This window comes from Podarcis tiliguerta, assembly GCF_965153285.1.
Source record: "Podarcis tiliguerta genome assembly, chromosome: 1".
NCBI lineage: Eukaryota > Metazoa > Chordata > Lepidosauria > Squamata > Lacertidae > Podarcis > Podarcis tiliguerta.
The window spans coordinates 13049854-13076913 of NC_139534.1; the positions used below are offsets into that span (position 1 = coordinate 13049854).

General features: G+C 40.9%; 1 protein-coding gene across 2 annotated transcripts in view; it reads left to right on the plus strand.

Moving 5' to 3' along the window:
- SATB2 (SATB homeobox 2) overlaps positions 1 to 21448 on the plus strand; it is a 122640-nt gene extending 101192 nt beyond the window's left edge. For both annotated transcript variants that reach the window (XM_083408818.1, XM_083408819.1), the window contains one exon: positions 19808 to 21448. In XM_083408818.1, coding sequence (XP_083264944.1) covers positions 19808 to 20263 — 456 coding nt within the window. In that variant the 3' untranslated portion in view covers positions 20264 to 21448. The remainder of the gene's footprint in view (positions 1 to 19807) is intronic.
- Positions 21449 to 27060: the final 5612 nt, after the last annotated feature.

Below are 27060 nucleotides of genomic sequence, written 5' to 3' on the forward strand. Positions count from 1 at the left end.
AGACATATTTTTAAAATGAACTTCTATGTTTTTCAGACGTGTATAGGAAGGGTTGGTAAGGTGTCTGTTCCTTCAACCCATATTTAATCACAGATGGCTACTAAATAGAAATTTGATTTCAAATAAAAATTACCGGTCTTGAAAGTAGGCTCCAGTAACCGATGTAGGTGGTCTTTTGGCGCTAGTGTTTTTTTAATGGTTGACCTTGATAATTTAGCCTACTTTTGAAACTCTTGAAGCACATTACTTTTCTGCATAGTGTGTGTAGTTTCTAGTGACACGTTACACTGCATTGCAATGTGATGCATTTGTATTTGTCAGCAAGTTACAAAGCCTTGAATTAATTATTTATTACAATCAAAATATGAAAAATGAAGAAAAATAACTGGAACCAGCTGGCAGCTATAAATAGCAAAACTCCGGAGACTCTCCAACACAGTTGAAACATTCGATCTGTGTTTTGGGGATGCTGCACTTAAGGTATTGTTGTGCCTATCTGATAAGCCTCCTGTGTTCTGTTAACCTGATGCTAAATCGTGATATTGGTTTGGCAGTGACAATCTCTATTACACAATTAACCAGAAATAATCAGTGACAACCAGTATCAAATGCACAAAATTGATGCCATCATACTCATGCTGATTGGGGTTTGTACGTGACACTAAATGCATTTACTCCAACTATTTTCTTTGTTCAAGCTACTATTAATTCTTCCCAAATGTTGCTGTGCTTAGATTGTTCTGTCATTGGGATGCATGGGTTTTCAGTAACTGCTGTACTGTTAAAGGAGTCCATTAAGCAACATGTCTTATTAATATGCAGAGATGTTTTGTCTTTCCCCTTCTTTTCTTCATATACTTGCAGTAATCAAAATTTTAGAAACTATGTGTAGCTGTTTTATTTTAATTGATATCACAATGCAAGTTGAATAATGAATGCCAAAGATGAGTTTGAAATCCATTTTGATCCCTTACCTGGTAAGGAGGAAGACTGCTACAATAAATGATCAAGTTAGTATAACAGCAACAACTGCAATCAATGTATGTTTTGTGTCTTTCATTCTGTAATAACGATTGCGTTTCCTGGTTTCAAGCATCTTAAAGGTAAAGGAAAAGGTACCCCTGAACGTTAGGTCCAGACGCGGACGACTCTGGGGTTGCGCGCTCATCTCGCTCTACAGGCCGAGGGAGCCGGTGTTTGTCCGCAAACAGCTTCCGGGTCATGTGGCCAGCATGACTAAACCGCTTCTGGTGAACCAGAGTAGTGCACGGAAGCGCCGTTTACTGTCCCACCAAAGCAGTACCTATTTATCTACTTGCACTTAGTTGTGCTTTCGAACTGCTAGGTGGGCAGGAGCTGGGACTGAACAACGGGAGCTCACCCTGTCGCGGGGATTCGAACCGCCAACCTTCGGCAAGTCCTAGGCTCAGTGATTTAGACCACAGCATCCCTCCTTCAGGCTTCTTAGAACTTTCTTGATTGAGATCATCTATCTAAAGGGATGAATAATATCACTGAGAAGGAACAACACACCCTTTCCTCTATCATGATTAACAGCTCTAATCCCCACTCAGTTGAATACTAAGACTAGGGCATCAACTTTACTAGTTCCAGCACTGAGACTGGTGAAGTTGCTTAACCTGTTGCTGATTCTTAGTGCTGTCTTAGTGCCAGTCTTAGTGCTGAGGTTGCAGAAGCAAAAATTTGCCACTAAAACATCTGTGATCCCTAACTCTGTTAATGCTGATATAACATAGTTATGGTGAAAATATTATTTTACTTGATAATAGTCATAATCAGAACTGACTCACTTAAGAAAATGGACTTAAGTAACTTAAATCCATTTATTTCAATGTGCCTAAGTATGACTTAGTTTATTTGTTTTAAAAACTTTTATCCTGCCATTCATCCAAAGACACGAGCAGGTTGCAACAATAAAACAGACAAAAACAATAACGTTTGCTCTTTAGACCTGGAAAGCTACAGAAGTCTCAGCATGTGTTCATTTGTATTAGAATTGTAAAATACTTTTTTAAAGTACAATGCAGGAAACTATTATATAGTTAAAACTTAGAGGAAAAGCCTAGGCAACAGATTAAGTTCTAATTAAAGGCAGAGTACATTCAGTTTAATGTTGTCTAATATTTTCCAGTATGTATGACTCATTCTTGAGGGTTAGGGAGATATAAATATCCTTTTCCCCAAAGGATAGTCCTGTCGTAAGTTCCAACTTGCCCAGCATGACCCCTACCTTTCAAAAGTTATTCATTTGCCTTCCCAAATTTTTGTTTGATTAGTAATATGCAACCAAAGTACATTGTCAATATTGGTTACAGTATTCATGCCACTTAATTGAATGGTCCATCTTAAAGCTTTTGAGAGAGGGCATTTGAGGCCTCAAAAAATAAAGCTATTTTAATGAAAGTGTGTAAAATTAAGTCAAATGCTTGAAGTGAAATAGTTGCCTTCTGAGCTGTCATCTTTTTGAAAACTGATGCCTCACCACTTGGAGAAATGTGTGGCTATGCACTGTGGTTTTAGTTTTAATGAATGTTTGACCACTTTACTTTTTAATAAGCTCTATTTGGATGTTTCATGACAGTTTATAGAAGCTTAGAACCCTAGTTCCTAAAAGCTTTGCACGCATTTTGATAAAACCAATAAGCTACACACAACAGGCAATGAGGCCTTTTATATTTGAATCTAAAATATCCAGTAGAGTTTCTTATGATAGATAGTTATTACAATTGCAGTGGAAAGCCACTGAAATTTTACTGTTGAAGCCAAACCTACCTATCACGCCATTTCAGCTGTTTCTGTTTAACATTCATGCCTAATGTGGCTAGAACTTGCTTCAGATTTTTATTAAGACTTGCGTTTGCAACTTCCATTATAATCGTACTATAACTTACATTGGGAAGAGGAGAAACTTCCTTAGTTATGTATTATACTTAATTAATTATTGGAAAAGTATCTCAGATTGTTTTGCCAGTTTTGAACTTGTGCCTCCTCAACCAAACTCACAGAGAATTCTTTAAGATCCCTCTTTAACGTTCTGATCCCAAGCTATTTAAGACTTTAAAGGACAAACCCAGCACCTTAATTTTATGCTTGAGAAATGTACTGGTAACGAGTGCAAACTTTCCAGTGCTGTAATAATATGCTATTTGCAGCTTACTTGGGCAACTGCATTTTCAGCAGTTTCAATTTCCAAACAACATAGAAACTAATTTCTAGAGAAAAAAAAGCCAGAGCTGAAGTTGTCCAGCACAGATCATATACTCTAATAACTGGATATTAATTGAGCAGAATCTTCCATATGAATAGAAACAAGATCAGTAAGTCAGAAAACTAACACCAAAAATTGTGCATGATTTTTGTTATGCTCCTTAAAGGTAAAGGGGCCCCTGACCATTAGGTCCAGTCGTGGCTGACTCTGGGGTTGCAGCGCTCATCTCGCTTTATTGGCTGAGGGAGCTGGCGTACAGCTTCCGGGTCATGTGGCCAGCATGACTAAGCGGCTTCTGGCGAACCAGAGCAGCATAATGGAAATGCCGTTTACTTTCCCGCCAGAGCGGTACCTATTTATCTACTTGCACTTTGACGTGCTTTCGAACTGCTAGGTTGGCAGGAGCAGGGACCAAGCAACGGGAGCTCACCCCATCGTGGGGATTCGAACCACTGACCTTCTGATCGGCAAGTCCTAGGCTCTGTGGTTTAACCCACAGCGCCACCCGCGTCCCCGACGTTATGCACAATGCAAAAATACAGATTGAGCTGCTGTCTTTGAGTTGCAAGGATCTGCTCAGACAACAAAAAGGAGTATACATCTGTTGGACACAGTTTCTGGGATGAGGGTAGAAAGTATTGAGCACAGTGGAAGGAACAAAGTAGTAAGTTTTCTTGGGCAGATCAACCATTTGGTTGAAAGACACTGTATGATGATGATGGTTTTATTATTTCTTCCCCGCCCATCTGGCTAGATTTCCCCAGCCACTCAGGGCAGCTTACAGCATATCTAAAAACATAAAACATGTTGAATCTATTCTATATATAATCTGTGTTCCTAGTTAGTAGAATGGGTTGACTAAAGTATAGTAGCTGCTCAGTTATTAATAATCTGATAAGCATGTTGGAAAGGCTTATTTATATTTGTGGAAGTTTATTACTTTCAGTTCTAGGCCCAGTTCAAAGTGCTAGTTTCAATTTAAAAACTCCTAAAGAGCCTATGGCCAACATATCTCAAGAATCGCTTCTCCCTGTATCTGACTGCACACAAATAATATCCACAGTAGAGTGTGTCATCAGGTATTCCCTTCCTATTTACTCCAATGGGGCACAGCTCAGTGGTGAAGCATCCACTTTGCATGCAGAAGATCTCAAGTTCAATCCCTGGCACCTCCAGGTAGAGCTAGGAGAGCTAGATGGACCAGTGTTCCAACCAGTGTAAGGCAGCTTCCTATGTCCCTGTGGAGGGAAATGACTATGCCAACCTCAGCTGAAAGAGTCGTTTTGGGAGTATATTGGGGAAACAAGGGGGCTTAGATCCCTGAGAAGGTGATCCACCCCTTCAGTGGCAGAACACCATCCACAGCTGCTGAACTTTCAGTGGACGTACCAGAAGAAACCTTCTTATGACTTTAGGATTGCTCTATAATGCTGACGCATTATTGGGACGCGGGTGGCACTGTGGGTTAAACCACAGAGCCTAGGACTTGCCGATCAGAAGGTCGGCGGTTCGAATCCCCGCGACGGGGTGAGCTCCCGTTGCTCGGTCCTGCTCCTGCCCACCTAGCAGTTCGAAAGCACGTCAAAGTGCAAGTAGATAAATAGGTACCGCTCCAGCGGGAAGGTAAACGGCGTTTCCGTGCACCGCTCTGGTTCGCCAGTAGCGGCTTAGTCATGCTGGCCACATGACCCGGAAGCTGTACGCCGGCTCTCTCGGCCAATAAAGCGAGATGAGCGCTGCAACCCCAGAGTCGGCCATGACTGGACCTAATGGTCAGGGGTCCCTTTACCTTTTTATAATGCTGCAGTCCTGTACACATTGGGCATAAGCCACACTGTAATTCAGTGGGGTGTACTTCTGAGAAGAAATGCATTGGATTGCATTGCACTATGAAGAGACATGGAGAAATTTCCACACCGCCTTTCAAATATGTGTATACACAGCCCACCAGCAGTTAAGTGCTAAGTAATTATTACTATTTATTATTTATTTTCCCTCCTACAAGCGGAAATAATTTTGTTTCATTTTGAAAGTGAAAAATGTTTTCCCTGTCACATTTGAAATTTTAATAGTCCTCAATAAATAAAATCATATCTAATAACATAACTGGTTTCACTTGGCACCGTGATCTAGATGCATTGCAGTTCTGGAAGCATAAATAGTTACAGCCTTCTAAAGCCCAGTTCCTATTTGCTAAATATACTTGGCTTGCTTTAAATTCCTCTGTGTGCAGTCATTAATACAATCCTCTTTGACAGCATTTAATTAAAGTGCTTTTCTCTATTCAATTCATTAAAAGTTTTCTTTATATAATACTTTTTTTAGACACTTGAATGCTAAGGACTTGAAGTCCTCTCTAAATAATTTCTCACTGTTTGTTGTAAATCGTTAATTAAATTTAACTTAGTGTCTGCTTGATGTTGGTAGGGGAAATGAAAAATCAGACAAACTTTTTATTTGTGAAAGTGATAAAGAGTATTCTCCTGGCATTGGGCAAACGGGGCAGATTAGGGATTGTGCTGGTTTACCGTCCGCCATGCTGCCCAGCAGTCTCCCTGCCTGAGCTGACAGCTGGTCTTGGAGGAAGTATTGAGGACTCCTAGCCTGCTGGTTTTGAGGGACTTCAGCATCTATGCCAAGGCAACTTGCTCTAGGGTGGCTCAGGACTTCATAGCTGCTGTGATGGCCACGGGGCTGTCCCAACATGTCACCAGCCCAACACAAGTGGCAGGCCACATTCCGGACCTCGTTTTCTCTACTGGGCAGGAAGAGGGTGATCTGAAAGTGAGGGATATTGACGTCCATTCCTTGTCATGGTCAGATCACTTCCTGCTGAGATTTAGATTTTCAGTGCCTTTTCCCCACTGCAGAGGCAGAGGACCTATTGGAATGGTCTGCCCTTGGAGTCTATTTGATCCAAAGGGTCTAATGATGGCTTTGGATGATTTTCTGGCCTGACTGCACTAGCTGTCAGTTAGTTTCTGGACCCAATTCAAAGTGCTGGTTTTGACCTATAAAGCTACAAATGGTTCAGGACTGCAATACCTCAAGGACCGCCTCTCCCCACATGCACTGACCCAAACTCTGCAGTCATCATCTGAGGCCCATCTCCATGAGATGTCAGGGTGGCAACACAAGAACAGGCCTTTTCTGTGATGGCTTCCCACTTGTGTCTTTGCACAGAAGCTCACCTTAGTTACATATCTTTAGGCGACAGATGAAAACATTTCTCTGTAACCAGGCCTTGGGCTGCTGAACATTCTATGGTCATTTAAATGTGTTTGTGGGAGGGGGTTTATTGACTTGTTTTTGTTTTATTATGTATTTTATGTTCTCATTTTGTATTTTTATGTTGTGGACCACCCTGTGATCTTTGGATAAAGGGTGGTATACAAATTTAGATGATGATGATGATGATGATGATGTATGCAAGTGTTTGACTTACACAAACCTTTGTCACACGAAAAGAGCTAACAGAGAAAGGGAGGTTTATTAATTTACTTATGGGTATATTGAAAGCCTGAATCCAAAGAGATTTTTCATTGTAGTGGTAGAAATGGAAACAGGTGTAGCAAGTATGGCAGAGTTATTCAGGATAACTTGAAGTGGCGTAATCTATGTAGCTTCATCCCACTTGTCATTAAAAAAATCCCAGCCTTCCCTAACTGTTCAAAAAGCTGGGTTGAACTAAAGTGGTGGAGCCAGGAGCAGTTTGATGGCAATCAGGATCCAAGCATGTCTCTTCAGTGAAGAATCTGCAGCACAGGACAGTGGCAATTTATGGGGCAGCACTAGTTTACTAACTGACGCATCAGCTCACTAAACACACAGTTATGATATAAGAAGTGTTTGCACAACCTGTTGTTCTCTGCTTTGGGGAAAAAACTATTATGAGTTCAAATTCCCTATGAACATCTTAAACATATGATTGCTCTTTGTGCACCCAATACACCAGAAGGGAAACTGTCAGGTTGACAGAAAATATTATAAGTGAAACCTACTTGTTTGTGAATTAAAAATGTCCGTGTGCAATGATTTGTGATCTTGAGGACTGCTGGCAGCATTCATATACCAGCAGTTATGACATTTTACGTGGTATGTTAGGTATATTGCACACAATGTTCAGTATGTTCAGTTTAGGTGTATTCTGAATAAGTTATCAAAGGTGCTGGATATCATTTTTGGAAATCTACAACGTATTTTAAAGGAAAACAATCACAATACCATGCATCGTATGTTGAGCAAGGTGAATTATTAATCTGCATACTAAATTAGGACAGATATCTAAAGTAACTTTATGCTTTATGTAAATTATACAAAGATTTCAGGAAATAGTCCTAATCAGGTCATTTGGTCTGTGTATTTCAATTTCTGAAGTGTTTCACATTGTTCATTATTTTTTCCACGTTTTAATAACCCAAAGAACTAATTTACATTAATTGTGAGGATTTTCATCATTTCATCATGGGCCTTAATATGTGAGGATTTGTTGGGCAAATGGGGGGAGGGGGATAGTTCACTATTAATACATTATTGACAGCTTAATGTCTTGGCACCTAGTCAGCCCATAAGGTATAATAAACAGGAAGCTGCCTGATGTGAGAGCAGTCAATAGTATATTCAATCAGAACCTTTCAGTTAATTGCTAGTTGACCTCGGAGATTTCCTTTAGTAAAATACTTTCCTTAGTTTAGACCTAGAAGAATCAGCAGGGAATTTAATACTTTGCTGAGATGTGAGAAAGTAGAGTTTGGTGCTTTGATTCATAGTCATGAAATACATATAGAACCATAATTTCACAAGCTTTGAAAATATTGCACACCTATAGCCTTTTTCAGCGCCTGCTGTTAAGTGTCAGGTATTGAGACTTGCTAAAAAGGTAGATGGGAAAAGCCACAAATGACCTAAGACTGGAGAGGATTTATGCTGGAAAGAGGAGCTGAAACAGGACTACTGGGCAGGCAAGGGGACTAGGCAAAAGTCAACATCATTCAAGGGAGTAAGACAAAGCAGGCAAGCAATGGAATGAAAAGCAAGGAGCTGAGAAACAATGGGTGTTAAAGGCAGGGCTGTGAATTAAATTGCAATGCAAATCCTTTCCTGCAGGGTTGGGAGGGGATTAAAAATACTGAGGATGTGGTCCAAGGAATTAAGGGAATACAAAGTTGTTGAGTCTAGGCACTAAGAAGACTTCATATAGAATGAAAGGTCAGGGCTATGTTTTGTTGTAGGCAGAAAATATAAATAGCAAGCCATCCTGCAAGTAAATAAATGACCATCTGATGCTCATATACAACAAACACCTTATTTTATGGTAATGCATTGGGAATAATTCTGCCAGTTGTGCCTTCTTCTGGCACTCTGGCTTGAAATTCGTAAGGGGAGTAGTATGGACCAGAAAGAAGCATGGTGGTGGCAGTGCATATATCGATTTTAACGCCCAGATGATTGTTTGAATTTAATGCACAAATTCATGCACAAATGGTGCATGAAACAAAGTCCCAAATATAGCAGCACCACTTCCCTCCACATTTTGTTAGACAACCTAATTTGATCCATGGTAGCATTTCAAGCAGAATTTTAGATGCAAAATAGGGAGACTCTGAAGGTAAAGTCTGTGTGAATATGTGTACATTCTTATTTTCTGTCAAATTGTTGGCATCAATAGAAATGAGGCAGGCAAATAACTACATTGAAAGGGTAGTGGTTCATTCCTGTGCATTTAGTGGCTCATTTGGCCCAGAGAAGGAGAAGGAATGGGGAAATGATTAAGTACAGGAGGCAAAAAGTGGCTGCATGTAGACAAAGAAGTGCTTGATAACATAAATATGTTGTCCAAGAGCCAGTATTTTTATGTTTAGTTCAGATCTAACTCTTCCTAAGTTATGAGTTCAGCATGCCCAAGAAACAAAGTCTGTGGCTGCCTAGTGTTTTAAGTACTCTACTTAGCTTCTCTAATTTTGGGGGCTGCATATCTTAATATGATCTAGATAATCTACAAAGGCAGGCAGGCAGGAAGCCACAAGGGCAATTCCTGACCCTGACTAACATTAAACCATCTGCTCACTTGGGACAGGGAGGCTGCATGGGGAAATTTGTAAGAAATAAATCTACAATCAGTCTTCTCCTTCCCTTCCCTTCCTTCCCTAACCCCCTTCCCCCAAACGTACGTGTGTGTGTGTGTGTGTGTGTGTGTATTTATGTGTGTGTGTGTGTGTGTGTGAGAGAGAGAGAGAGAGAGAGAGAGAGAGAGAGAGAGAGAGATTTCGATCACCAGTACTAGTTCTAAAGTGGGTTTCTTTATGAGATTGAGTGATTCAACAACCAGGCCAGCCTCATTTATTGCTCACTCACCTAGGAAACTTCTAACTTGGACGAATATGTTTTTGTGATACACGAGGAACACCCATTTTTTTCCTTAGGGCTTGCCCAGAGAACAGATTTTTTTGGATGGATGTTAGATGCAACACATTCATTATGCTTGACACCTGTAAACCACCCAAGACCTATGCTAATCCCTTTGCTTGTTCAAACCGCATTTGAGGATTAACACCATGGTTTAACAGGGATTCCTACAAATATCTGAGCCACTTTGTATCCTTTTTCTGGTTCTGGTTCCTGTTCTAGGTTTATGTGAAATAGTGCAGCAAGTCATGCATGAAGATGGTGCCTTTCTGTCTATATACCGTATTTTTCGCTCTATAAGACGCACCAGACCACAAGACGCACCTAGTTTTTGGAGGAGGAAAACAAGAAAAAAAATATTCTGAATCCCAGAAGCCAGAACAGCAAGAGGGATCGCTGCACAGCGAAAACAGCGATCCCTCTTGCTGTTCTGGCTTCTGGGATAGCTGCGCAGCCTGCATTTGCTCCATAAGATGCGCACACATTTCCCCTTACTTTTTAGGAGGGAAAAAGTGAGTCTTATAGAGCACAAAATATGGTAATCTAGAATAGTGTTAATGAAATATTAGTGCTATTTTTCTAAGCATCATTTCTTATTATAAAGAACAAGTCATAGTGAAATTACTCAGAACCATTACTCAGAACTCAGCTTATATAAACGCAAGTGAAGAGAACATGTGCTCAAGTCATGGCCTTCCACTTTATTGAGGAACAAATGCATAGTTGTTACTCAGCTGTTGAGGAGATCAGCTCACTCATCTGCTGCAAAGAAATGGCATATTCCTAGCATTTAGACTGCAATGTGTGTGTCCGCTGAGAATATAGGGTGATTTTACCAGCAAGTCTGGCCATGGAGGATTAAAATGTTATATATTCGGAAGTGTATTGAGCAGCTTGGGGGAGCCCATGACCAGCACCCCCTGCACAGTTTTGACATTTATTTGTTTTAAAAGAATGTTTTATAGTTTTACAAAAATGATGGGAGGGAAACACAAGGTTCAGAAAAGGGCAACCAAAATGATCATGGGAATGGAGCGATACCCTGTGAAGAAAGGTTGCAGTGCTTGGGATGAGAGAAAAGGCAAGTAAGAGGTGACGCGATAGAAGTTTATAAAATTATACATGGCATGGAGAAATGGATAGAGAAACATTTTTCTCCCTCTCTGGAGGCAGCCATGCTTCCGAATGCCTGTTGCCGGAAGCCACAGGAAAGCAGGGGCCTCTTGGGTTCGGATCCTGTTTGCAATTGGTTGCCTACTGTGAGAACATTGGCTGGCTTCAGGAGGCTCTTCTTATGTCCTTAAGCATACTGCTTAATTGTAACAAACAACAAGGCAGATAGATAAAGACAAGACAGAACTTTGATCTTGCAGACATTTTAATGTCGCGTAATGAAATCAATCAAGCAGATAAACTGAAGATAATCTTTGCTCATCATGTGTTTTGTTTATGCATTTGAAAAATGAAGTGATGAAAGTGATACCTTCATTAGAAAATGGCAGAAATTAGTCACGTTTAGTCCGAATATACTGGAATCAAAAATCAGTACTTTCCTGTGGTAGTATCTTAACTGATTCCCTTTTCATTTCTTTCTGGACATATGAAGCCACCTTATACCAAGTCAAACCATGTATTCATTGGACTGGTGTTGTCTACTCTGTTACCCTTTTCAATACATACAGTGGTGCCCCGCAAGACGAATGCCTCGCAAGACGGAAAACCCGCTAGACGAAAGGGTTTTCCGTTTTGGAGGTGCTTCGCAAAACGAATTTGCTATGGGCTTGCTTCGCAAGACGAAAATGTCTTGCGATTCCTGGGGTTTTTTTTCCCCTCCGCCCTTTTCCCCAAGCCCCTAAGCCGCTTAACAGCTGTTCGCTAAGCCGCTTAACAGCTGATCTAAGCCGCTTATCAGCTGATCTAAGCCGCTAATAGCCTTTTAGCAGCTAATCCACTAATCCCTTAAGCCTTTAATAGCTGCTAATAGCTGCTAAACCGCTAATTCCGCTAATCCGCTAATGGGCTTGCTTCGCAAGACGAAAAAAACCGCAAGACGAAGAGACTCGCAGAACGGATTCTTTTCGTCTTGCGAGGCACCACTGTATTTCAATGTGTTTGTGTGTGTATGATATAAATACATTGGAACAGATCTCAAGAGGTTTGTTGAACGAGGACAACAGAGATAGCACCTGTCTAACATTGAGTGGACAGGAATCCCAGCAAGTTACATGATTTAACTGACAGTGGCTCTCTGAAATCTCAAGCTGTCTATCATTATCTGCTACGTGGCCATTGAATTGGAAATGCTGGGGACTTGGAACCATCTCCATGCAAAGGATGTGCTCTGCCACTGAGCTAATAATAATATAATAATAAGACCTTTCTCCTTCAGCCTCCCATTCTTTGCAATGCTTTTTAATTCATTTATTATGGTCATTTAGCTAGTGCTCTTAGAAAAATCAATTTAGTGCCTAAAAGTCATGCAGATACATTTAATACTGTTCCTTATTAAAATTCTCAGAAAAAAAATAATCCTGTTCCTTGCTAAAATCCTCAGAAAAATAGGAACATTTTCAGATAAATGTCATTTTAAAAAAAAAAAGACTCAAAAGAGATATTTCAGCCTTGATGAAATTAAGTTCAATGTATATCACACCTTGGTGGTTCAATTATCTGTGATACCAGTGTTTACTTCATGAAGCAATTATTAAACCCTTTTAAAAAAGGCAATACATGAAAAATGCCAGTAGCATTTTGGTTACAATATTAAAGGAAGCTAGATGAAAGTGAACATATATATATCCATGTCAGACTTCCTACCATTTTGCACGCTCATATTGATTTCTTTTGACATGGTCTTCATTTATTGAGTACTATTTTTTTTTTAAACTCCCCTGTCCATAACTGTACATGCTGTGAGCAATTGTAAAAGGAAGCCAAGGTATATTAAACCTGCCTGAAGTCAAAATGTAATCTAACACCTGTAGTCTGTAATTTGTCATCACTTCATAGACAGTTTTTTTGGGGTGTGTATGTGTGGTTTTTTTTTTTTTTTAATAACAGTTTGAATTTTCCTCAGCTTGTAACCTTAGGATACTCTGCAGTCCAAGAAAAGTGATGGAACTAAATCACAGTATTTAATGGAGTTTTATTGCATCAAGGTGCTAAATCACGGCTCCAAACAAACTCAAAGAAAATACTTCTGTTGGAGCTTTGTAATGTAGTGCGGCCCTGTTTAGCTAAAGGACACAAATACCTTTCACAGCAAAATAAAATAAAGTCTTAACCACTGCTTTGAAAGGAAAAACAAGCACAGGTGCAAATTGTAACTTCTGCTACAGTTTCTCATGTAGACATTCCTAGCAGCTAGTAAAGGTTCTTGGCAGAAAATTCTATCTAATTAACACTCTTGCCAACAGGACGCCCAGACTAAGATTGTGTTGAAAGGTGCCGTTTATTTACCCAAGCTTTGTTGTTATTGTTGTGCTCTTCTCTATATAAATTGGAGGCTGTAGAATGGTATGATACAGTTCTCTATGGGTACGTTTATTGCATCTGCAAACATCTGTTTCAAAAATGTAAATACACAGTGCACCCTTCAGCATAAACATACACTTTCAAAGTGCAGCATTTAAAATGAGGTTCTAGAGATTTAATACACTCTACGTCTGAGACACCTGAATGAGACATTGAAAAGTAGTGAATATATGCACAGTTGATGGGTATTTGACATTGGGAGATGTCATTTTGTCCAGTGCTTTTTAAAGAAACTCAGTGGCTTTAAACCAGTGACAGCTTTAGGCTGAATATTTTCTGCTGTAAGCAAAGTTACTAGTATTGTACATTTTAGTAGTCAAAAAATGGAAGCAAGTTTGGCTTGTCATGAATTTCACATGCATTTGGAATCAGCTTACAAACTCTGTGAAGCTGTCCTAGTTCACTGTAGCCACATCTGTCTCTCCTACCAGATAATTCTCTCCTCCGCACATTATTTTATTTACTGTTGTTTCTGTTATTTTGTTTTCCTCTGTACAGTGGTACCTCGGGTTACATATGCTTCAGATTACATCCGCTTCAGGTTACAGACTCCGCTAACCCAGAAATAGTACCTCAGGTTAAGAATTTTGCTTCAGGATGAGAACAGAAATCGTGCTCCGGCAGTGCGGCGACAGCGGGAGGCCCCATTAGCTAAAGTGGTGCTTCAGGTTAAGAACAGTTTCAGGTTAATAACGGACCTCCAGAATGAATTAAGTACTTAACCCAAAGTACCACTGTAAAGGCCTCCCAGAGCAACTAAAAACAAAGTTAAAGCAACTGAACAATCCAAACAAGTACAAAACAGTATTGTTAATCAGTAACCAAAAGTCTCACAGTTAAAAAGTGAAAAGATTTAAAGATCTGAAACCCACCAGATTTGAAAATTTGAAATTTGAGGAACCACCACTAAAAAGCATCACCATCTAACTCACCTTTGCTCAGCTCAGCTGGTAGAGCAGGAAGCTCAAAATTTCAGGGTACTGTGTTTGAGCCCCGTGTTAGGCAAATGATCCCTGCCATCTTTACATTTTTATGATTCTGTGATGCAGAGAAGGGCTTCCGAGGATCTGAGGGTGATCTTAGTACTTAGCAGATTCATGTGGAGAAGGCACACAAATTCTAAGCTGCTTAGGACTTTAAGGGATGAAAGCACTTGGAAATGAACTGGGAGCCAGTGCAATTGTGTTCACACTGGCAAGATAATGTTCCGTTTGACTGGTTCCAGTCAATAATTATGACATATATTTTAAACCAACTAAAGTTTCCAAGTAGCCACATACAATGTGTTGCAGCAGACTTAAACAAAATGTTTGCCAGAGCGTACATAACCGGGACGCGGGTGGTGCTGTGGGTTAAACCACAGAGCCGAGGACTTGACGATCAGAAGGTCGGCAGTTTGACTCCCTGCGACGGGGTGAGCTCCCGTTGCTCGGTCCCTGCTCCTGCCCACCTAGCAGTTCGAAAGCACGTCAAAGTGCAAGTAGATAAATAGGTACCACTCTGGCAGGAAGGTAAACGGCATTTCCGTGCGCTGCTCTGGTTCGCCAGAAGCGGCTTAGTCATGCTGGCCACGTGACCCGGAAGCTGTATGCCAGTTCCCTCGGCCAATAAAGTGAGATGAGCGCCGCAACCCCAGAGTCGGTCACGACTGGACCTAATGGTCAGGGGTCCCTTTACCTTTACATAACATTATCATAAATCCCTTACAGTTTCCACACAATGACTGTTATGCCATAGAAATAAAAAGGATTATAAAACGTTTCTGTAAAACAGTAAAAGGAATGGAAGGATTGTTCTTATGTCTCATAAGAAAGGTCATTATCCTCCCTCCCTGAAATGTGCTGGGTTTCTCTTCCCTACCCACCAGGAAAGAGCAAGGCAGAACCACAGTTTCTGCTGCTTCAGGTGAAACGCCACTGTTGGCAAATGAATGGTTCACACTTGTCACCCTTCTTGACTGCAGCTGTTAAAACCAAGGGTGGCCCATGCATGAGGGAAGGTGAAGCCATTTGCCTCAGGCAACTGAGCTGCTTTCCACCCTCCCTATGTTTTGATTATTGATGTAAACCTCTATAATGAATTTTGTATAGTTAAGTTTTTACCTCTGTCTTCAGTACATTGTATTTTATTTTATTGCTATGGCTAGTGGCTGATGGAAAAAGATACTTCTGATTCTCCCTGCCCCTGCCGTGTTGCTGCCAGCCCCATTGGGGCTTCCCATACCACTGACACAGTGCCGTTGCCCTTGGTGCTGCACCCTTACTGCTGCTGCTGTGTTGTGACAGCAGTGCGGGTGCAGGCAAGGGTACAGTTGTGGTGATTGGGCTGGCAGCAGCACGGGAAGAGGCCTAGATCTGGGGTGGGGGGTGGGGAGCAGTAGCAGGCCGGGCCATTTTATATACAGTGGCAGAGTCAGACGTCTCGGGCCATCCCTGATTCAGACTCATTACAAGAATTCCACGAATTGTTAAATCATGGGGGCCACTTCACATGAGACTCTTTCCCTATATCCTGTTTCATGCCCAACACACACACACACACACACACACACACACACACACACGGGGGCTCTTACATGTTAGTAAAAAACAGGACTTTATTGAGGCAGGCAAAACGTTCAGGAGTCACGATTCAGGAGTTCAGGAATCCTGCAAGACATTCAGAACTGCATGGAAGCAACAAATTTCTCCAAATAGTTACCATGCCCTGTCTACCAGTTTAAAGGGAAGGTGTGATGTACTCACTCACAAGACCTGCTTGCTCTGTGAGAATGATGGAGTTGCAAATGTGTGCTCCTCTGGGATGGGTCTGCTCCCATCTGTGGAAATGGAGCCTGGCTCTATAAATTTCTGGATTTCAGTAATTTAAGCCTATTGATTTCTATGAGTTTACTCTGAGTTTTGCTAATGTTGGCTTTCACTCTGTGAATAGCTGAATATAGCACCCAGGGCCAAATCCACTGGGGCGGGGGGCCACCGATTGGTTCTTCTTCATCTAGTGTGACTTAAACCCTTTTAATTGATCTTCATGGAGTTTCCAGTTCCTGCAGCATTTCCCACTATTCCTTATATAATTATTTGCTTTTAGTTCTATGAGGACTTTTTTTTGAAAGCTCAGTGGTCTTCAACTTATCTTCCTCCATCCATATCTTTTAATGCAGAAATGTAGCAGAGGCTCTTACCATCAAAGAGTGATGAGAAAAGGTTTCACCGTTCCACATATCAGGCAGCTTTTAAAGACACTTGGACAGTCTAATTAAAACAAAAATACCAGCCTTACACCAAAAACTCTGGCTTGGCTACTGCAAGCAGTGGAAAATCCATAGTGGAAGGCACACTGATGTTCAGAGAAGCTGGTCCATTATTAACTAATATTCTGACTGAAGAAGCTTTGATCAGTTTTCTAGCAACTCCAGAGTTCTCTGGAATACAGTTTGAAACCTCTGCCGTAGCTTATTACAAGTAATACAGATCATTCCCTTAATGATATACTACATTATATATTTTCCTAAACTTAATCATTCCATATCATACTTCCTTCCCTGCAGGCGTGTACTATTATTTTTTACACATGGTTCCCAGCTGGATTTCATTGTGGCCTTCAAAACATATTGCAATGTTGTGTGATTTAATAGGAGTCACTTATCTTTTCAAAGTCAACTTTCATCATATTAGATATCTGTATGTTTTCTATCTGAATAGACTAATACCTCAGAAAAGTGAAAATGTAATACCTATGAAAAGTAGTCCCCCCCCCTCAAAAGAACAAAACAGTCTTGTGCTTTAGCTTTCTTATACAAATGTAGATCCCTTTTCAACATTAAAGTGAATATGCATTAGAGAAAGCAGAAACATTTGAGACCTGTGGCTAGGGAACAAAACATGTTTCAGTTCTGATTTGCAAGGAGATGGGAACTGATTTGGGGAAGAAATAGGAAGTCAGTTCCAGATGGCCAAAATTGAAGTGAAGACTTGCTTGTGCTAATGGCGAAGTGAAGGGAGGAGTGAAAGCAGAGAACTGCATCAAATTTGTGCTATGATCCTGAGCACAGTTACTTGGAAGTTAAGACATTTGACTTATTTCTTAGGAACAATGTTTATGACAAGAGACTCTTCACAGAACTCTGCCATTTTCAGTTAAGATGTTGCTTCTACAAAGCGCATGAGATGGCTTATTTGTTAACTGACATCAAGCCACAGTACCCTGACTTGGACGTCCCAAGGATCTTTGTCTTAATAGAAGCTGGTGAGCATGAGAAGATTGCCTAGTTCTGAGGCTCATGGTTATGGAGACTGGAGTACTTGTCTGACTTGGGTGTAATCTTCTTATATGCAGTTGGATTAGGCCCTGTACCAATTGGCCACTTGTTCTTCAGATAAAGTTAACAAAGAACTGGGTGCATTTTCCTGTTTAAAATGTTTTACACTCTCTAGTCGCAACACTGAATATAGTGCCATATAAAAGCAGAATGAACACCCTCTTCAACAAACCAGTACGGTGGTACCTTGGGTTAAGTACAGACTCCGCTAACCCAGAAATAGTACCTCGGGTTAAGAACTTTGCTTCAGGATGAGAACAGAAATTGTGCTCCGATGGTGCAGCAGCAGCAGGAGGCCCCATTAGCTAAAGTGGTGCTTCAGGTTAAGAACGGACCTCCGGAACAAATTAAGTACTTAACCCAAGGTACCACTGTATGTCGTTTTGAAGCCAATTTCATCGCAAATTAAACATTTTAATGTCTTAGGTGTATTGTTTTACATATCCCAGGTATTTAATACTTGTCAGGTTGGCTTGATTCTGGTTTTCTTAGTTCCACTTAACTGAAATTAAACAGATAGCCTTTCTTCTCTTCTGTGGTGTACGGTGGTCGCTGTAGTTCTTTCAACCCCTCTGACAAAGGCTGCGTCAAGAAGCTTTGTACATGCGCCTTTTTAAAGTGCCTGTGCTTTCAGGATGGTTTCTCACATGAAATTTCCCCTCCTGAGCGTTAAATGCAACACCAGAGATTTATCTGGCTGTGAGTACATGAGCCAACGGAGCTATCACTCAAGAGAACACACAAGACAGATATCAGCAGAGCTTTGCCTATTGACAACTGCAGAGAAGCTGCAACTCTGTTGATAGGGAGCCATTGTATGATTGCATTCTTTCGCCTCTAGTAGATATAGCCAGCCATGGGATTACTAAACCGACATGGTAGAGAACCAATGCCAGCTCCTCTTCCTCATGCAAATAGACTCCAGACCTAATTTACACTGGATGCTGCTCTCTGTTGGGTTGGTGGGAGTGGGGCTCATACTGCTCCTTTTCTTGCTGTGTTGCAGTACCCCTAGGGCTAAATGTACAAGCATTTAGATTATACTGAAAAACTAGTCTCAAAGCAAAGCAAAAACAAAAGAAATATTGAAAAGAATCATCTTGTGGAGGCCTGGAACAATGCTCCTTTTGATAAGAGAAAGAAGTTGATATTTCTCATTTGGACTAGTTGCTCTCGCATTGTGTTGTTGTTTTTCCTGAGCCAATTTATTTATAGCAAATAATTGCAGCATTCCTTTCTACAGCATGGCTGGAGTATGTTTGTTTAAGACACGCAGATCACCAGAGCAAACGTTGGCCTACAAGATGAGCAATTCAGGACCTACCGTGTAGCTGCTTAATGAAGTTAGGGAATTGAATGGCTGGACTTCTCACTTCGATGGCAGCATGCTGCTTTGGACCACACATCCATGTCATCATTGAAAAGTTATGCAGCAAGAGTGCCAGTAACATTTATTTCAACTCATTACATTTTCTAGGCCCCACAAGCTTTTCATTGCTTAGGACGTAAGCCACCTTCCATCATAACAGGAGAAGAAATATATTTCTTGAATCTTCCAAGGCTGATAATTGAGGATAAGACTTTCACTTTACCCATAGTTTCTCGTGGTTCATGCACACACGTGTACTTTGCCTTACAAATGGTTCCATGTTTCTCCTCTTTAACAGTTCTGGTCTTCTCAGATCTAAAATCCTCATCTAATTTGCTCTGTGAGTTTAAGTTTAAAGAGAATTATGGAAGCTTTAGTAAACCTTTATTTGGAACTATTTGCAATGTTTGCATAGAAGTTGATTAAACACACTCTAAGTATGTCACTTCTGTCTCATGCAGAGATGCAGAAATAAAGAACAAATGTTTTAGTGAAATAACTAGCTTCTTCAAATAATGGGATTTTAGGAACTTTAGATATGCCATCTTTTAAGTTGGTAATAAATTACATGTTCCTAATAAAAATTTCACCCCATCATCCAAAAATGTATTTCTCTTTTTAGTGTTTTTTTAGGAAATAGTTTTGAACTATTTTTGAACACTTTTTAGTACAGTATTGCTACACAGGTACTGCTATAGAATCTTCATGCAACATGTTGCAAACTTGCATTATACAGAAGAGATTGATTGAGAATAAAAAAAAAAAGCTGAAGCACAGATTTTGGGTAGTGTTATATTTTTTCTATGTCTTTGGTTTTAAATTATTGACAAGCTGGTTTGTATTTTATATATTTGAATAAATGTAATAATCATAATTAGTAACGTATTAATTCTATTACATTTGGTGTCATGGCAGACTTACTTTAAATAGCTATGCTTTTTTCAATTCTCAGGTGCTTCATAGACAGCAATCCCAACCAGCAAAGGAAAACTCACCTCCGAGAGAAGAGGCCCCACCTCCACCTACAGAGGACACGTGTACCAAAAAAACAAGATCTCGTACTAAAATTTCTTTAGAGGCTTTGGGCATCCTTCAAAGTTTCATCCATGATGTTGGCCTCTATCCAGATCAGGAGGCCATCCACACTTTATCTGCTCAGTTGGATCTGCCTAAACACACCATCATCAAATTCTTCCAGAACCAGCGTTACCATGTGAAGCATCATGGGAAGCTAAAAGAGCACATGGGCACCGTGGTAGATGTGGCAGAATACAAAGACGAGGAGCTACTGACTGAGTCAGAGGAGAATGACAGTGAGGAGGGCTCTGAGGAAATGTACAAAGTGGAAACCGAAGAAGAGAATCCTGAAAAAAACAAGGCAACTGCTTCAGAAACTGACCAGAGATAATGTGAAAACATCACAGGAAAAGCAATACATTGATCCATTTTTTTTTTTTTGGCTTCTTCTTTTTAAAAAGTTTTTTTTAAAAGTGCGCATAAAGTTGGGTTTTCCCCCCAGTGCGCATAGAGTATGTGCAAACCGAACAATTATTTTGCATAGCCCAATCAGACATTCCCTTGTAAAAGGCACTTGAGTGTTACACTTTTATGTTTGACTGAGACAATGTTAATTGTAATTCACGTATGATTACATCAGCGTTAACCTTGCACTTATGAAAGGACCTTCTAGCAAGTTACAGGAAGAAATAGACCTATGAAATCAATGAAGGAAATTATTACGGCATATATATATATATATATATATATATATATATATATATATATATCCCCACATATATGAAATTTGCATGGGACATAACAATCTGAAAGTATAGACTGTGAAATGAGCTCGTTAAAATATGAGTCTTGTTTATGTATAAAAAAAACCACTTCACAATGAGTTGCTTTGGCTTTTAGATAAACTGCTGCCTGCTCTCAGGGTGTGGTTACTATTTTGAAATACCTATTTATTTTCTATGTTTATCCCTGTTATATATTTTTTAAATTCTTATTATGGCTTCCACTTTGGCAGCTTGATGGGGAATTTTTGAGGTATGCATTTAAAAAACCTAGAGCAGCACTGCCAAAAAAAATTAAAGTGAAGGAGAGGGAGCAAGAAAATGGGGGACAAAATCAGGGCACCTTAACAAATGAAATCCCAAACCAAGTAGTAACTTTAAAAAAACTTTAGTATATGATGCACATTTGAAGTCACAGAGCATGTTTTGTTCTTTATTGTTTCTGTAGCAACCAGGTGGATTTTCATGGACTTTTTAGTGGGGGGGAAAAATCAGTGCACAGTAGACTTTGTCTACTAAATCAGTCTTCATGAAAAGTTGCTTTTATGAGATTTAATGTGTGGAATTTTACATTGAGCCACATTTTATAGTGGTGTTATGTGTTTTGGAGGCGCAAACCATCTACACTGTTGCTGTGCAACTTCTGTCAATTTCAGTGAGGCTTGTGCAGCTGTAGTTCTTGTTCCTTTGCTCCTCTAGTGTTTGTCTGATATTAATGTTTGGAAATTTACTCATCATATATGCTCAAATTGCTCTTCAACAAAGCTTTCACAAATGAAATCGTAAGACTATATCACATCGATCACTCTGGGCAAGTCTGGCTGGTTCTGAAATCAGTCATAGGGTCTGATGGTTCTCTGGTGCTGAATTTCCTTCTGTGTCTCCTTTATTCCCTACATCTAGAGTCTTCAAGCTCATTATCTCAACGAGACTAAACACTTTCAGCAAACACTCTTCCAAGGTATGGGCTTCATGAGGTGCATGGCAGACTTGGTGGGAACACATTTTCTGAACTTGCTGCAGTTCTAGACAGTAAGAGTAAACCAAGCAATTTCCGTGTAGTCACTTAACTTGTCATAAACTGAAACCTTTTCCCAGTGACCTAGCATAGCAATTCCATTACATAAAGCAGAACTAATGCTGACTGACTCTTCAATAGTACAAGCATTAAAGCTGCAATTTACTATAGTTTCCAACAGGTTTTTGAAGTCGTGGTTTGGTAGTGACACCAGCAGTGTTGCTGTTCCTTCATATATATATATATATATATATATATATATATATATATATATATATGATATTTTGACCTTCTTCTGTGTCTGGGTTGCTATTTGGACTCTTAAACCCATTGGTAGGCTTCCTTTTGACATGTGCTTTGTAACTCTTAACAAAGACCTCATGCGATATCACTTGGAAAGCGATTTTATGTTTCTTGCACAGACATTGTAATATATAACTGTTAATACTATTTATATATTTGAAAGGTATAAAAGGCAGGCATTAAAAGAATTCTCTGTATAGGTAGTTACCAAGAACGTAACAACATACAGGGAGAAGAAGACATGTTGCAATACAAGCTAATTCTAGCTACTCAGTAACCTCCAGAGTTTTTAAAGGGACTTTTCCAAAATCAATATTGGACACCCACAACATATCTGTATCCATTTCATATATCATTGAAAGACAATGTTGGCTTGCTAACTTAAACTTTTCCTCCTTTATTTCTGTAGTACGCTGCAGCTTTAATCAGAAATTCAGTAGGCGCTGCTTTATGTTCTCTTTCGAGTTACTCTTTTTAAACTCTGGCTGAAATCACTACGTATATGTAATACTGGTCAATCTCTCATAAGGTTATTCATCTCTTTGATGGCATCAGCATTGGTTTCTTTTTAAAAACACTTCAACCTAAACAAATAAATAGTAGGTATTCCCCCCCCCCCCAATGCTGAGTCTTGCCTTCCTGCCCCCAACACTGCCAATTTTTGCAGTGGTTCTTCTAAGTGAATCTGTGGGCATTTTCGCCTGTGGTCTTGCCAGATCTTTGCGAATTACAATGCATATATGTCTATTTATTCAATATTCATCATATAATATCTATTTGGAAAAAGAATTTTTTTTTTCTCGTAGTGCCTCTTAACAAAGCACAATTTTCCGCCTTTTTTGTGAAATAAGAGAAAAGAAAAAAAAAGTGTTATTGCGGTATCAACAATGTGAATGAGGATTAACATATTGTAAATGTTCTTTTTCCATGTAAATCAACTTGATCTTTGTTATCACTAAGTGATAATTAAATTTTAACTTATGTGCATTGTTAGTCTGTTAGAATTTTTTGGTTGTTGAAATAAAACACATTCAGTAAATGACATACCCATTCGCAATGTCATTCTTTGGGGCCCCTCCGTTTCCCTTCCCCTCTCCCTGAATTGATATGAAACATAAATCCCTTTCTTGTATTAGAAATGCGATCCAGGCAAGTACAGTTTTACCCTGCCTGTGTTATCTTGCAAACTGCTTTTCAAGTTTCACATGTTTAAAAAACGGGTTTGAATTTGCAGAGGTGGGCTGGGGGAGTAAGCCTTCCTCTGGACATGCAAAGGCCAGATCCTTTAGGTTAGCTTAACAACTCAAAGTCGAACTCAATAGAAACGAACAGCTTATACAGTGTGACGCGGCAGCTAAAAAAGCCAATGCAATTCTGGGCTGCATCAATAGGAGTATAGCATCTAGATCAAGGGAAGTAATAGTGCCACTGTATTCTGCTCTGGTCAGACCTCACCTGGAGTACTGTGTCCAGATCTGGGCACCACAGTTCAAGAAGGACACTGACAAACTGGAACGTGTCCAGAGGAGGGCAACCAAAATGGTCAAAGGCCTGGAAACGATGCCTTATGAGGAACGGCTAAGGGAGCTGGGCATGTTTAGCCTGGAGAAGAGGAGGTTAAGGGGTGATATGATAGCCATGTTCAAATATATAAAAGGATGTCACATAGAGGAGGGAGAAAGGTTGTTTTCTGCTGCTCCAGAGAAGCGGACACGGAGCAATGGATCCAAACTACAAGAAAGAAGATTCCACCTAAACATTAGGAAGAACTTCCTGAGAGTAAGAGCTGTTCAACAGTGGAATTTGCTGCCAAGGAGTGTGGTGGAGTCTCCTTCTTTGGAGGTCTTTAAGCAGAGGCTTGACAACCATGTGTCAGGAGTGCTCTGATGGTGTTTCCTGCTTGGCAGGGGGTTGGACTCGATGGCCCTTGTGGTCTCTTCCAACTCTATTATTCTATGATTCAGATGGGAATGTTTTGTTGGGCTCAAATGGTAAATATTTTATTCCCTACCTGAAATGCATGCAACGCAAATGGATATATATGCTCAGACAAACGTGGGTGAAGGTGGAAAGTAAATTTAGCTATCTCTTAGCAAATCAGATTGCAGAAAATGCAAAATTTCTGTTTATAGTTTAAAACACACATTCCCCGGACATAAAAAACCCCCCATTTCCAGCAGAAATATCTCACTGAAATATACCCTTTATGGAATGCTAGGAAGAATAAGGTAACTATAATTTGGAGAGAAGGTTCCTTTTGCCTCAAAGTCTTAAACACAGACTACTTTCTTAGTTTGAGTCCAGTCCTTGGAAGACAAATTATTAATACTCTCAGCCTAGCTGATGTGGTCCAAAGGAAAGCAGCCCATATTCAGGGAAGTTTTTAATGTGTGACATTTTACTGTATTTTGGTCTTTGTTGGAAGCCGCCCAGAGTGGCTGGGGAAACCCAGCCAGATGGGTGGGGTACAAATAATAAATTATTATTATTATTATTATTATTATTATTATTATTATTAGTCGGGTACCATCTTGGCTGCAGGAGTGGCCGAAAGGAGACATACAAGGCGCTATCCAACCATCTTAAAGATTTATGTAGCCTTTTCTTCTACCAAAGATATCCTGCAAGGCAGCAGAAGTTTAGGGTGAGAGTTTTCCTTCTCCTAGATTGGCTACCTTCCCAGGTTGACGAGCCCCATCTGCCCAGTGGCGTAGCGTGGGTTGTCAGCACCCGGGGCAAGGCAAGTAATTTGCGCCCCCCCCCCGCTGCACTGTCCCTCCCCCAGATAGTCCCTCGCTCTCTCTCCGCACCGCACCGCATGCCTGGCACCCTCCCCTCCACAGTGGGCGGCGACCCGGCGGCTCGGATCGGATTCGCACAGCCAGCACTGCAGTGAGAGAGAGTGAGCGAGCCAGGTAGGGGCAGAGAGCTGCGAGTGCGAGCGCGCCCCCCCAGATGTTGTGCCCGGTGCGGCCGCCCCCCCTGCACCCCCCACGCTACGCCACTGCATCTGCCCTTCACTTCCCTCTACAGAACATGCAGAAAACTCCCTCTTGACTATTGGACCCACTATTGGTCTCACCAGCTCAATCCCCCAGAGTCTGTCCAGGATGTTTTGGGAGAAGCCATGACAGTTATACTCTTATATTACCGCTCTACATGAATAGCGTAGATGGGGGTCTTGCTGTCTGGGCAGGTCCTGACATCATCAAATATCCTAATATCCATAAAGGCAGTTCCTTGTATTCCATTTCTCTGTTGCAGAAAGGCTTCCAGGGCTAAGATTACAGTCATTCATTTATTTGAAAAAACACATTTCTAAACTGCTTTTCCTCCATCTGGATTCTGGGGCGATACGCAACAGGCATGAATAAAATTAAACATGCCGCAAACACAGTAAAATATAAATAAAAAATAATGATAAATACAGGGAAAGGCAATAACAACAACAATCTTAGAACTGGCTAATAGAAGTCTTTTCTGTTCATTCTTGCCTTCTATTACTCCTGCAAGAAAATCCAAGCCTTCCCCCACCCTTCCTCACTGAGTTAATACCCTCCAACGTTTCTCTGATGAAAATAGGGATGTCCTATTCAATAACAAGATCACTAATTTTATTGTTTATACCCCACCCATCTGACTGGGTTGCCCCAGCCACTCTGGGCAGCTTCCAACGCATATAAAAGCATAATAAAATATTAAACATTTTAAAACTTCCCTATGCAGGGCTGCCTTCAGATGTCTTCTAAAGATTATATAGTTACAATACTTGCCTACTTGGCTTGGGGCTCGCATAGCTCCATAACCTCCAACATTTCTCCCATGAAAATAGGGCCGTCCTAAGGTCCTAGGACTTGCTGATCAGAAGGTTGGCGGTTCGAATCCCTGTGACGGGGTGAGCTCCCATTGCTGGATCCCTGCTCCTGCCAACCTAGCAGTTCAAAAGCACATCAAAGTGCAAGCAGATATATAGGTACCGCTCCGGCAGGAACGGCGTTTCTGTGCGCTGCTCTGGTTTGCCAGAAGCGGCTTAGTCATGCTGGCCACATGACCCGGAAGCTGTACGCCGGCTCCCTCGGGCAATAAAGCGAGATGAGCGCCGCAACCCCAGAGTCAGTCATGACTAGACCTAACGGTGAGGGGTCCCTTTACCTTTAAGGAAAAGCGGGACATTCTGGTGTCAAATCAGAAACCGGGATGGCTTCTGTAAATTCAGGACTGTCCCTGGAAAATTGGGACACTAGGAGGGTCTGTGAGTTCCTTGAGAGGGGCAAGAGTTGACGTGTCACAAAAGCATTTTCCCTTAGGGTTGAACTGACATTTCCCTCCTCCCACATGGGGATTCAGGCCCAAATGGCTGATGATGCACATCTCTGCTGCATCAAAACAGGCAGATTTGAATTTAAAATGAGGCTCCCAAGGCCTTTTTACATTTTGTATGTCTCAGGTTATGTCTGTCTGTCCCTTTCATTACATGGATACAGGTTCTTCGGTAACCCACTTGACACAGCTCAAATTTGATTCACGTTTGGCCTCCCCCCAGATACTGTTGGACTCCGACTCCCATCAGTCCCAGTCAGCATAGCCCAATGCTCAGGGGTGATGGAAGTTGTAGTCCATCCACATCTGAAGGGCTACTGCTTCCCCAACCCTGGTTCTAAGGAACTTTTTAGTAGTGTAACAAAGGTCCGTATAGTTAAAGCTATAGTTTTCCCAGTAGTGATGTATGGAAGTGAGAGCTGGACCATAAAGAAGGCTGATCGCCAAAGAATTGATGCTTTTGAATTGTGGTGCTGGAGGAGACTCTTGAGAGTCCCATGGACTGCAAGAAGATCAAACCTCTCCATTCTGAAGGAAATCAGCCCTGAGTGCTCACTGGAAGGACAGATCCTGAAGCTGAGGCTCCAGTACTTTGGCCTCCTCATGAGAAGAGAAGACTCCCTGGAAAAGACCCTGATGTTGGGAAAGATTGAGGGCACAAGGAGAAGAGGACGACAGAGGACGAGATGGTTGGACAGTGTTCTCGAAGCTACCAGCATGAGTTTGACCCAACTGCGGGAGGCAGTGGAAGACAGGAGTGCCTGG